The 12,928-nt window shown below is 39.0% G+C and overlaps 1 protein-coding gene across 1 annotated transcript in view; it reads left to right on the top strand.

Moving 5' to 3' along the window:
• The window catches only part of MCMBP (minichromosome maintenance complex binding protein), a 16,697-nt gene extending 4,573 nt beyond the window's left edge, over positions 1–12,124 (top strand). Inside the window, exons 5-16 of the mRNA XM_010003991.1 lie at positions 1–74; positions 1,468–1,599; positions 2,602–2,753; positions 3,064–3,164; positions 4,524–4,693; positions 5,511–5,634; positions 7,243–7,360; positions 8,020–8,185; positions 10,013–10,146; positions 10,790–10,954; positions 11,359–11,447; positions 11,744–12,124. The exon at positions 1–74 is cut by the window's left edge and continues 32 nt beyond it. Coding sequence (XP_010002293.1) covers positions 1–74; positions 1,468–1,599; positions 2,602–2,753; positions 3,064–3,164; positions 4,524–4,693; positions 5,511–5,634; positions 7,243–7,360; positions 8,020–8,185; positions 10,013–10,146; positions 10,790–10,954; positions 11,359–11,447; positions 11,744–11,870 — 1,552 coding nt within the window. The 3' untranslated portion in view covers positions 11,871–12,124. The remainder of the gene's footprint in view (positions 75–1,467; positions 1,600–2,601; positions 2,754–3,063; positions 3,165–4,523; positions 4,694–5,510; positions 5,635–7,242; positions 7,361–8,019; positions 8,186–10,012; positions 10,147–10,789; positions 10,955–11,358; positions 11,448–11,743) is intronic.
• The last annotated feature ends 804 nt before the right edge of the window (positions 12,125–12,928 follow it).

Genomic DNA, 12,928 nt, shown 5'->3' with positions numbered 1-12,928 from the left:
CTCACAAACAGTCACCTTGGAGAGACAGACTTTCTACTGTGTTCCAGTGCCTGGTGAATCAGCATGGGTGAAAGAAATATCTTTTTTTTGACTGAGCTGGTGCTCTGCTGTAGTAACACTGATTGCCAACTCATTAATTGGATGTATCTAAAGTTGATTTTATTTTAAGTGAATCAGGAGAGCTTGTAGGTGGAAAAAAAAGCAAACAGGGAAAATGGGTGGTGTGCTGTTTGCACAAAGAGGGTGCAAATGAGTTTAGGAGCATTGAGATTTTCGTGGCTGCTTGGGAGGGTCTTGAAAATTTCTCTTAATTTCTATTATGCTTAGGAAAAGAGAAACTTCAGTTGAGCCATAGGCATTCCTTTGGCATTTGCTGATTAAATTGGGACATTGTCACATAGTGAGTCTTCCGTAAGAACCTGTAAAAACACATGTAGCTGAGCATGTTTTGACAGTAATTCCTGGAGAAGTGAAGTGTTGTGGGTTTGACCACAGTATGTCATTTTCTCAGTGAGTACAGGAAACGTTTTGGGGAGAAACAAGTCATCTTTGGTTTCTCCTGGTGAATGGAAGTTGAATTATCTGATTGAAATGGATACAGGATGCTTATTTGAGCACCTTTTTAAGGAATTTCATGTTATGTTCTCTGAGGAAGAGAGGGGGAGAGGTCTAGAAAACTTAAGATATGTTGCATTTTATAAAAATATATGGATCAGATGGTAAATCTATAATCACAATATTTAATATTTTGACTGCAGGATTTAAGACTTGTCGCTGATACAGAATGCCAATGTAATTTTAAAATAAAGCTTACACAGTTTTTGTAAGGAAAAGATGGAGAAGTGTTAGCTTTTGAATGAAGCTTACAGCAAAGTGCTGCAGCAATGGAAATTTAGAGTAAGCCAAACTATGAAAATAGTAAAAAGTATCTCAATGTTTGCCCACTATGCTAAGAAAAGGAAAAGTGTATTAGCTTTTCAAAATTCATTTACAAGTGCAGTGTTGCTGGTATTTTACAAGTATGTGAACTTTTTCTCTGTTTTTCTTTGTAAAGTAATAATAAAAGTATTATCAGATAGCAAGTCTTTAAATATTATGATGTCTGTGCTTTAGGTTTGAGGTGTGGGAGAGAAAAATGTGTGGAGATTTTGAGTTGTATCTGACCATGAGCATGTTCTCTGGGAGTAAAAAAATCCCAGCCCTTTCTTTTTAGAGATTTATAGTTGAACAGCACTCAATGTTTTTTAGTTTCTATTTTTAACAAAGCCAGTGATTGCTCTACACTTCATAAGCAGGTTACTTGTGTAACTTGAGAGATGACATCTATATAATAATTTGAATCATTATTTAAATTTCTTGCTCAAAATAGGATAATAACAGTTTGTTTAAAAAAATGAAGACACAAAAACCCAAACTTTCCATAAATTTTCTCAACTGAGTCTGTGGTTGTCCTTAATCTGCAATTTTAAGCATATATCAGTGCAAGCCAAGCTCGAGTTAGTCCTTCAACATCCTACACACCAAGTCGCCACAAGAGGAGCTATGAGGAAGATGAGGATATGGATCTACACCCATCTAAACAGAAGGAGCAGCATATGGGTAACAGTCTTGATTGATAATAGTTATTATGATCTCTTTCCAGAATTTTGTTTTCACCATTTGAAATCTTTGCAATTGTTTGAATCAGTAATGTTGTTGCAGACTGCAGGTTTAGTATCTAAAAAATACCTTCCAGCCTTCCCTTTTTAACATGATTTACTAATCCAAGTTCATAAGAACCAGATCAATACTAGGCACTTGTAGCATCCTGAAGAAAGCTGTTAGAGGTTTTCAGAGGACAGTATATGAACACTGTGTTCAGATGTTGTGCAATTCTTCTGTTGCAATCAGTCTGTCAACTGTTTGTTTTAATGCATGGAGATGCCATGGGTGTTTTCTTGGAGATTTTGGCAAGTTTTATTTTGAACAAGAGAAAGTGGCTAGTTTAAAATTGTCAGTCCTTCCAGGGAAAAAAATAATATGGTAGAAGCTCTTGCTTTATTTTGTTGGGTGTTCTGTGTCTGTCCAGGTTCATAAATTGAATTCAGGTTTTTTCTGTTGCATTTTCACCAGTTTGCAAAATAGTTTAGACTGCTTTGTTTTAATACTCAAACTGATCAATTTTAAGTAAATTTTATAGCTTTATCATTGTGGAAAATTACGGATATTTTTTAACACCAACTCTTTTGTTGCATACCCTCACCTTTAAGGGCTATATAGGGCTTTTTTAAGCATGAGATGCAGAAAAATACCACTTTTGCAGTCCTGTGGAATTTAGAAAAATCTTGCTTGTCACAATTTGAAAATCAGATGGTTGGCCATGTTTGGGATTCTAAGACACACAGATCTTTAACAGTATTCACACTTGTCTTGATAACATAAAATACGCATTTGTGAGACTTTGCAATTATAATTAAGAGAATCTTCTGTCAAATGCATTTCTTTATTAAACATGTTTGTTTCAAACGTCTTGTTGAATTAATTTAATTCTGTTTTGCTCACGAAGAAAGTTGTTCACTTCTGCATTTCTGTTTAAAAGCCTGTGAATCCTTTGTTTTTCAGGCAGTGGAGGGGATATCCATGGATGTGGGGAGCCAAAGAGATTAGAAACAGAAGCTTCTGCAGGTCATAATTTAATTTCTCCCAACTGCTCCCCTCCACTTGACCTAAATTTTCCATTGCCAGGAGAGAAGGGACCAGCGTGTCTTGTGAAGGTAACAAAAGTGAAGAGAGAATGAGCATGGCTGTGGGCCTGGGGAAGCAGACACGGGGTGTGACTAGTTAGTCTTGCATTGGTTTATAGGCACAGAAATAGTCTCTCAAGTCCAGAATTTTGTTTCTACAGATAATTGCATTGGTTCTCTTTGCTGTGTTTCAATTGCTGAGCTCCTTCAACGGCAGTTCTTAGAGCTGGCAGCTTCTCACTATGCTTAGTTTGAAAACAAAACAATCCATTACCAGATGCTTGAGGGTGTAGCTGGTATTTTATTTTTGCCTGCTTTATCATTTTTCTCCTTGTGGCAGGTCTATGAGAGCTGGGATAACTTCAAGGTCAATGATGTTCTGGAGGTCTACGGGATCTTGTCCGTGGATCCGGTGTTGAGCATAGTAAACAGTGAAGAGAGGTGAGCTTGTCCTGGTGCATAGTCCTGAAATGAGAGAAAATTTTATTTTAATGAGCAAAATATTTTGGCAGTCCCCTTAATACAGAGAAGGAAATGTGTAAATACATAACGATTGTGCTTAAGAGGTGGATTTTGTTGCTTAAAAAAAGCTTCATATGAAAAATGTTAGATCCATCATCTGGTAAACAGAGTCCATTGTACTCTGGTACATCCAAACCCTTGGATAGATGGTGGGTCTTTTTTTAGGGTGTTATACAGTCTATAAAGTAGAAACAGCTTCTGTAGCTAAATGTTTTGTACTCCTTTTATGCCTGTTACAATTTCAGTGAATGAGTGAATAGTGAGCAAAGCTTTCCAATAAGCTTTAAAATTAGGAAATGTCCTTTTGAAATTATTTCCAAGTCCATAGAAGTTGCTACCATACAAGTGCAAAACCCAAAAACTCCATGACTGCATGGAGAGTGAAAGTGATCAAAATGAGCATAAATTGGGTTGATTTTTTTTCAGTAAGGTATAACATCATGTTGTTTTGCTGATAGAAAACTTCCTATTTCACCTGCTGTTCTTTAGTTACTTTTTCGACAAAATGCAAACTAATCCAGTTATTTCTGTGGGTGGTTTTGTTTATCTTTCTGTTAAGTACAATATCAAGAGTGCAGTATGAATCCTTTATAGTGCCAACTTCTTAAAAGTTAACACAGCCTGGTCAGCTGCTTTTGGTTATCATCTCTCTGACAGCTCTTCCCAGACAGACAGCTCAGTTGGTCTGTTACAGCTTGTTTGGTTTTTTTTCCTGCATGTCATTCTATTCCAAATAGACAAAATGGTGGCATTTGGCAATGTTTGGAAGGCAAACAAAAGTCATTCCTTTTAATGAAAAGAGAGGACAGTCTGTTGGTGGGCTGCTGAAGTAGCCTTGAAGTAGCTTTTAAAACCAGTATAAGTTGATGAAATTTGAACTAAGCTTATCATCTGATACAGTCACTTCAGGGATTTTAGTTTCTACATAAGAAATTAAAACCACCAGGAAGGCATCATCAGGGAGAGCAAATCTTGTGTATGTGAACTCTTAAATTAAGAGGTAATACCTTCAATACCTTGTTTTCTGAAAACAATAGAATCCAGGTTTTTTTTTGGTCAAGTGTGTTGTGGCATTTCCAGATCCTTACATGATTGTAAATCAGTATTTATGTTGTTTATAAAAGCCATAAAGGAGGTAGTACAAATATGTGAGGAGTTACCAGGACCTGGGAGCAGATGTTGTTTGTTCTGTTCTTGTCCTGGTTCCAGCTGCTCTTAGTCAGATGGAGATGAATTTGTGTGGAATCCTAAATCCAGTTGTGCTGTGCCCTTTCCTAGGGACAGCTCAACCCTCGATCCTATGGAGTGTATGGACACAGCAGAAGAACAGAGAGTACACAGTCCTCCAGCCTCATTAGTCCCCAGAATCCATGTGATTTTAGCACAGAAGTTACAACACATTAACCCATTACTGCCTGCCTGCCTTAATGAAGAGGAGAGTAAAACCTGTGAGTATCTGAACTTGACCTCTCTCTGTGTAATGTGTTTGGTTTCTTAGTATATATGAACAAATGCTTCTTGGCACTCTTCTCAAATGGAAGAACCATTGATCACTGCAGAACTGGACAACATGCAGGTGTTTGTGATGCTTACGTGTTCATTTTTCTGAAAGAAGTATGATTTATATGAAATTTGTTTTGCATTCTACATGCCCAAGGATTTTACCAAGCTGTTCAGCCATTATGTTTTCAAATGGAGTAATGAATGGCTGGAAAATTAGATTCCTAATTTAGTATAAATACATTATTATGACAATAAGAAACATACCAATAACATTAAGAATCATAATACTGTGAAGAAAATAGTTCTGGTTTTAGGCAATTGTGCTATTCCTTGTGATATATTTGGCTGTTACTTTTTTGTCATTTAATTATTGCATTCAAACCTCTAATAGATATTTATAGTTTTCTTCCTTATGTGCATTGTACTGTTTGGTCCTGAGCTGTGCTACATGTAAGGGATTTTTTTCTGCCTCATATAATATGGATAGGCTATCAATTTTAGAAATATGGCTCCAAACTTTACAGCCTTCTGCAAATGCATTACCCAGTAGCTAATTAAAAACCAGAAAGTATTTCCAAGGAAATGTTGAGCGTCTTGCATTATCCAAAGCCACTGATTACTCAGTTGGAAAACCAATTCATGTTTGTTTATTTTTTCTAGACTGCTTGGGAGGAATAGTTTTTCTTCATCAAACTGTCATGGAAAGTAAGGTTTATAAACAGCACGTTTTCTGACATTTGTTGTCTTCTGCTCTTTTATCAGTTGTCTCTAACTTCATGTCTGAGCTGTCACCAGTGAGAGCAGAGTTGCTTGGGTTCCTCACCCATGCCCTCTTGGGAGACAGTTTGGCTGCTGAATACCTTATATTGCATCTCATCTCTACCGTGTAAGTATTTAGATGATTGCTGAGAATGTATCTATTAATCTTTTAAGCTAATTCTCTTTTTATGGGCTTCTTCATCATTCTGCAAGTAAATGGCAGAAATAGCTTAAAGAGCATTCATTCCAGCAGCACCTTGTCCAGCTAGAGTTGTCATAATAGACACAGCATACAGATTTATTTGTCTGAAATTACAGTAAATTTTGTTAAAAGGCCAGTTTTGTGGCAGTATATCCTTTCAGTGTTAATCTTTGAGAGCTGGACAAAATCTCCAAGGTACACATTTAAACAGAGGTGTGAAAACATTTCTTTAGCTTCTTTTGTTGAGTGGGACATGCATCTGACTTCTCAAAGGCAGCATTGACTAAGTGCAGTAATTACAGTTTAGGTATTAAAAGAAACTGAGAGGTACATTCTGGGGACTTGTTTAATTAAATGTAGACATTTGTTTAGTAGTGAGTTTAAGTGACCCCCATTTAGCATGTGTTAGAAATTTACCACCTGAGCTGTTGCTGTAGCTGATGTGCTTGCATTGTGATCTGTGTGGCTGAGTAAAGTGGATCTGTGTCACATTCTCTTATGTTGCTTTAAACTGGCACTGGCTGAAACAGCAGCATCCTTTGACTCATTAAAATGAAGGTGTGAAACTTCAGACAACCTCTTTTGATTAGGTTAAGTATAGTTGTCAGGTTCAAGCTTCATTTTAGTCTCTCTTCAAAATTAAAATTGATTCAATTTTTTTTTTTAAAAAAAGTAACATTTCGGTAAATAAATCACTTGCTTTATGGTTTTAAAAATCCTGTTCTGCTACCAAGTGAGTAGTACAGAACATATTTGTTTAACAAAAGTGTTGACAAGGCTGTAACTGGGCTCAGCATCTAACCTTTTTCCTACCTGCAACTGATGTATAAAAAGTCATGGGGATGTTTCTCAGCCTCAGCAAGATGATAAGATAGACCCAGCCATAAAGCCATGGCTGCATAATTAACACCCAGCAAGATTTATGTTGTCTTAGAGTCTGCCCTCAGACCTTGTCCTTATGTAAATATAAATACTCCAATATCAGTAGGTTGACTTTTTTTTATTCTGTACACACTTAGTTCTTTCTAGTGGGACTGTGAATGCTCTAACACTTAGATTAGAATGTGTTTTCTCTCTTAGCTGATATCACAAAAAGTTGAAATTTGTCAAGCATGGGGAGAAGACACACAGTGAGAAGAGTGAGAGGAAAGCTGAGGGCAGGTAAAGGAAATGAACAAGCATAAGCAGGGAAATTGAAACTGGGCAATGAGAAAGGAAAAGGATGAAGACGATTGTTTACTGAGTAACAAGGGAGCATGAGGAGACCAGAGCATCTAGAAGGCACATTGCAGGATCTCAAGCACTGTAAATGTACTGCTGTTGTGCAGTGCTGCAGAGCCTTCACAACAGCCTCCAGCCTCACTTGGCTCCCCAGACACTGGAGAAGGGACAAACTGTGGCTGCCTTTTATGTGTGTGCTAGTATTGCAGTCCTGCTGGCTGCCAAAGGTAGTGCCCAGCACTCACACGGAGGGGACACCTGTACTCAGGTGTTGATGGGATGCTTGTCTAACCCGCGGTATTTCTGGTTCAGTTATGCAAGAAGAGATGTCCTTCCCCTGGGAAAGTTCACCGTCAACCTGAGTGGATGTCCAAGAAACGGCATCTTCACCGAGCACGTGTACCGCATCATCCAGCAGCTTGTTCCAGCAGTAAGAATCATGGCAATGCAGGGTTCTGATATTCCTGGTGGTAGATCTTGGCCTAGCTGTTCCAACCAAATAAAGAGCACTTCAGTTAATGGCAGGCTCCTGGAGCAAAGATTCCTGTCCATATAGAGAGCAGACAAAAATGGAGACAGTTGAAGTCTGTATTTACTTAGTCATTTAGGATGAATATGGAATAAAATCATATATCCATGGGTGTATGGGGTGTATCCCCATATGAAACTGACAGTAGCTGCATACTCCATTTTCTCTCTCTGGATTGTTATGTTTAGACATCTAGATTCTTTAATTATGTTGTTCCTATTTATCCCCAAGTGTGGATCCCGTTGTGTTGAAGATTCATAGGAATCCAGTTTGGGCTCATAATAATTGTATTGCTGCAATAAATACCTTGCTGTTTTTTTGCCCACCCTAGATGTGCAGTACAGGTGATACGAGACCTTAATCATTTTCCTCTGGAAAATCAGTGGGGTTTTTTGGAAGCGTTTAGCGCACAGATGTTTGGGATCAAGTATATTTGATGTTGTGGCAAGCAAGTTCTTTTTTGCTGGCTGTGGAGGTTCACAGTCACAGCTCTTGCTGGAGGAAGCAGTATTTCCTGGGGAGCCTGGAGAAGTGCTGATGAGTGTTCCTCTGCCCCTCAGTCCCACCGCCTGCCGATGACCATTGAGAACATGAACCACACGCGGTTTATCCCACACAAAGACTACGCGGCCAATCGCTTGGTCAGTGGGGTGCTGCAGCTTGCCAGCAACACTTCCCTGGTGGTAGATGAGACTCAGCTGGAGCAGGGACAGCTTGACCCAACAGGTAGGCATTTTTTTGTGTTTAAAAAAGACAATAAATCTCATCTGGAAGGTTACAAGTTGATGTATTTTAAGACAGTGATGCTAATTGTGTTCCAGTTATAACTTTCTATTGCAAAATATTTTGTGGTTTCCATATCCTATTTCATTGCTTGAACTTGCTTCCTGATAGTCTGCAGCCTTCTCAGACAACTTGCAGCTTGATCTCTTCGGGTTGTGGGTTTTTTCCCTATTTTATTTTCTGTAAGTTTTAAGTATTTTGCTTAGAAATGCTTGTATTCTGTCAAAATCTCTATCCCAGATGAAAAATGAAGCAAGATCGTTGTTCCCCCTCACTACAAGGGCTTGTAGTGAGAGGACAAGAGGTAATGGATTAAAAGTGGAAGATGGGAGTTTTAGGTTAGACATTAGGAAGAAATTCTTTCCTGTGAGGGTGGTGAGACCCTGGCCCAGGTTGCCCAGGGAAGCTGTGGCTGCCCCATCCCTGGAAGTGTTGAAGGGCAGGTTGGATGGGGCTTGGAGCAACCTGGTCTGGTGGGAGGTGTCCCTGCCCATGCAGGGGGTTGGAACTAGATGATCTTGAAGGTCCCGTTCCAATCTAAACCAGTCTGTGATTCTCTGGTTCCTTATGGAATTATTAACTTATTTTTCAGTCTTCCGTATTTTTTTCTTGCTCTGCTTTAGGAAGTTACAAAAATTCACTAAATAAATAGTAAACCTAGTAGAAATCTTTGCATTACCTGTTTCACCAAAGTCAAAACATGATAAACTCTCATTTACAGAAAAATCTTGCTGTGCTGGTTTATAAGTCTTCTAAAATGAATGTCCTTAATGTCTAAATCTGAACATCTAACAAAAAGTAGTATCTTAAGTATTAAAAGGTACAGGTAAAAAAGGCTTGGTTGTTTTTTTTTGGGGTTGGTTGGTTTTGTTTGGTTTTGGTGGAGTTTTTTTGGTGTGATGTTCTCTATTGAATTTAAAGTAAAAAAAGTAAGAACTTTTAATTTCTTGTAACTATGTTTGGAACAAAACTTAATCCAAAAGAAGAGAAAGCATCTTCAGATCTAGTAGTTGGTTTGGAACTCTTGAACACAACATTTTAGAGATTTAAAAGGGGAAGTCCCAGAAGGAAACCATAATCTTAATTTTGCCTTTATTTATGAACGTTGTGTTTATTTATGGTGCAGTGAATTAATACTAATTCATTAAAGGCAAGAAGATGACAGTAGCTGTGTCACTTGGTGCAGTAACACTGCTGAAGAAAAACTTTGTCAGGTCCATGTTGGTATTTCAGAAGGAGAATTCCAAGAGTTAATTGGTGAGTCTTTCTGGATTTTCAATTACTTGGTTCCAGGTAAGGCAAGTGACCAAGTAACAGTTTAGGAAAACAATGAGTATATTTTTGAGCTGCTCTGGTCTTGCTAACTTATCTAATATGTTCTTCATCCAGCAAGACTTTCTTTCCCCTCCCTCTTAAGCTGCCAAATTTTACTTTTTGTCAGATAACTGGTGATGTTTTGTCCTCTTTTGAGGACAGATCATTTTTTTTTTCTCTGTAATTGTTACCTGGCTTTGTAGGACCAATGACAATATTTGTTAAGAACACATATACTAGGCCAGACACAATTTAGGCTTGAAATCCTTCAAGGATTCTTCTTTTTGGTCTTAAGAAGTGGCTGTATCTGGAAGACACCCCAGACACAGGAAGAAGCAAGATGCTTGCAAGTGTTTTTCTACCAGCTGCTCATTAAAAACAGATCGAGGAGGAAAAAAGTCGGATCTGACATTTGTTGAGGTCCAGTTGTCAGAGAACTTGTTCTTGCTTTTCTAGGTGTACATAATGTGACAGCCCTGGGTAATCTGATAACTTGGCAGAAGGTGGATTATGACTTCAGTTACCACCAGATGGAATTCCCATGCAATATTAATGTTCTTATCACTTCAGAGGGACGATCATTCCTACCGGTATGGAAAAGTCTTCCCAGATTTGGGGATAACTACAGCTGGTAGCTGCCTACTTAGACGTGCTGTTCCAGAGGCAAGGGAAGACAGGAAAGCTGCCTTGTGACCAGGGGTGGGTGTGATACTGGCATTAGTTCTCACTCGTGGCTGCAGCCAGGCCAAGAACCTGTTCAGAGAACCAAGAGGTTGACCTTCCCTCCCCCTTGGCTGAGCAGCAATGGCAAGACAGTGGCTGGAGTTACTGACACGGAGGCCAGCAATGGGAAAGGCCTGCAGCTACACTGCTGCTTCCAAAGCCTTGTTCTAGGACAGTAGTTTCTGAGGTGATGGGCACATGAATAAAGAGCAGCAGATCTGGCATGGAGCCTAGAAAAACTGAATAGTCCAAGGTTAAAAATATCTGGTCTCTTGCATCCCAGCTTACGAACTGAGTCTTTGCTCTCTTGCTTCTCAGTGAACCCGGTTCCTGCTTGAATAAGGGCTTCATGCTGGCTTTCCAAAAGAGAACCTTGAAATGCTTAAAGAATCAATTGCCTGACCTTGATTCTGGGAAATAGCCACTTTGATTTCTTTAAAGATTAAGTTAGTCTTGGAATAGAGAAAAGTAGGATGTGGAAAGAGATGATATGTAATTTTTATTTTTCAGTCAGATTGCCAAGTCCACTTACAACCACAGATAATTCCACCAAACATGGAAGAGTACATGAACAGCCTCCTAACAGCAGTGCTCCCTTCTGTGTTGAACAAATTCCGTATTTATCTAAGTTTATTGAGGCTGCTGGACTACAGTATATCTGATGAAGTGACCAAGGTATGGAAAGACTTCACTAATATGTTTTCAGCTGTATATTCAGAAAGAAGGCACCCTAATAAAAGTTACTGTACTCCCTGTTGGTGATTCTCCTTCAAGTTTTCTAAAAACCAAACAGAAGCATTTTCTTGTCTGGAATGTGCCTGCAAGGATTCATATTCTTGAGTATTTCAGTGTATACTTGCCATGTTCCCTGCTTTCTAAAACTCCTTTTGAAAACTTAATTCTTTTCAAAGATGAGAACTAGCCTGTTTCTTACTCAAGCTCACTTCCTGACAAGAAGGAGCTGAAACATTTCTCCTGTAATCTAAGGGTCATTATGGTGTTTAGCTCCTTAAAAGCTTGTCATGTCCTGAAGATGCTTTTTGGGCACTTACTGATGTGCTGTGCTGTGCTGTTCATAGGCAGTAGAAGAAGACTTTGTAGAAATGCGCAAGAATGACCCCGAGAGCATAACAGCTGATGATCTGCACAGAACTCTGCTGGTGGCAAGGTGGGTGGTGCTGGTTGTCCTAACTCTAGGCTTTTGGAGCAAGCTGGTGACAAAGGAAGTCAAAGCTCACTCTGCAACGTGATTGTGGTTGCAGGAGAAACCAGAAGGTGGAATTGCCTCTTCCTGTGCTTCCCTTGTCACAGATTCTTAGTTAAAATGTTCTCTACCCTCCTTCTTCCCATGCTTTCTAGTTCATAGGATACTGCAAGAAAACTGGCTTAGTGCTGTTTGAGCTTATCAAAGCTGACTCAGGAACAAGCTCTTTTTCACTTGCTGTTTCTATTCTACTCACCTAGGTTCCTGTCTCTGAGCGTGGGGCAGACGACGCTGTCACGGGAGAGGTGGCTGAGAGCAAAGCAGCTGGAGGCGCTGCGGAAAGCCAGGCTGCAGCAGCAGAAGTGTGTCAATGGGAATGAACTCTAAACCTTTGGGGCTGTCTCTATGAAAATTTGTCTAATCCTAGTTGGAACCCATACTAAGATTGGAATATTGTTTATACCAGTTTTTTTGTAGATAATTTATACCAAAAAGTTATGGATATTTACCCATGCAGTCTGAACACACTTAACTCTGTTCAGCCAGTTAAACATATTTTATGACCTTTTTTTGGAGCCTGTTTTGTAATTGCAAATTGGTAACAATGAGCAAATTGTTTGATATTAAACTTTAATACTGAAGTTGTGTAAACTTACTTCTTTTAAGAATAAGAAAATATACCCCAGAGTCCTTTATACACAACAGTGGTAGGCTCTATTCTGGAATAAATTTGTGATCTAATTTTTGAAGGGCTGACTTCTGGGGATGGGAGGTTTCAGCCAGCAGCTGCAAGAAACAGTGACTGTAGCATTTAGACCCAAATATGTGTTCCTGTGAGCACATTGCATTCATAGCAGCACTATAATATTGATAACCTTGTGGTGTAAAGAAGTTGACTTTATCTCTGTGAAGGTTCTAGTATGAAATATATCTCTGTTGTTCTTGGAGAAGACCATGACTAACTTCTCAAATCTCTCTATTTAGTCTGGCACAAATTGGAGAAAAAAAACCAAAAAAACAAAACAAACCAACCTTGGAGAATTGGTATGCAGTCATGTACTTATACAAATTTCTTTCTAATTTACCTGTAATGCAGTGTGTTTCAATGGTGTGAATAATACTAAGCATTGAGTGGTACCTACATATCTTATGCTGTACAGTTTGAGCTGTTCTTTAGAGGCCACACTGCCCCTAGAACTAGTTTAACAAGGGTGGTTGAGGCAATGAAACCTTGAGTGGGAGTAATCTGGAAAGACTTTGTGTGAGTAAGTCAGGCTGTCCTTGTGGAGCCAGCCTGCAGGAGTTAGTGATGGAGCCACTTCTAGATTGTCCTTCATTCTTTTCTGAACAAGAAAAAAAGACTCTTGCCCAATTTATATTAAGCTGATAGCAAAGGTGTTTTCTCATGATTTTGTGAACAGCAACCCCCCCCCCCCTTTTTTTTA

This window comes from Chaetura pelagica, unplaced genomic scaffold (assembly GCF_000747805.2).
Source record: "Chaetura pelagica isolate M959 unplaced genomic scaffold, ChaPel_1.0 scaffold248, whole genome shotgun sequence".
NCBI lineage: Eukaryota > Metazoa > Chordata > Aves > Apodiformes > Apodidae > Chaetura > Chaetura pelagica.
Note: the sequence above shows the minus strand (reverse complement) of the source record. Positions and strands in the feature narration are given on the sequence as shown.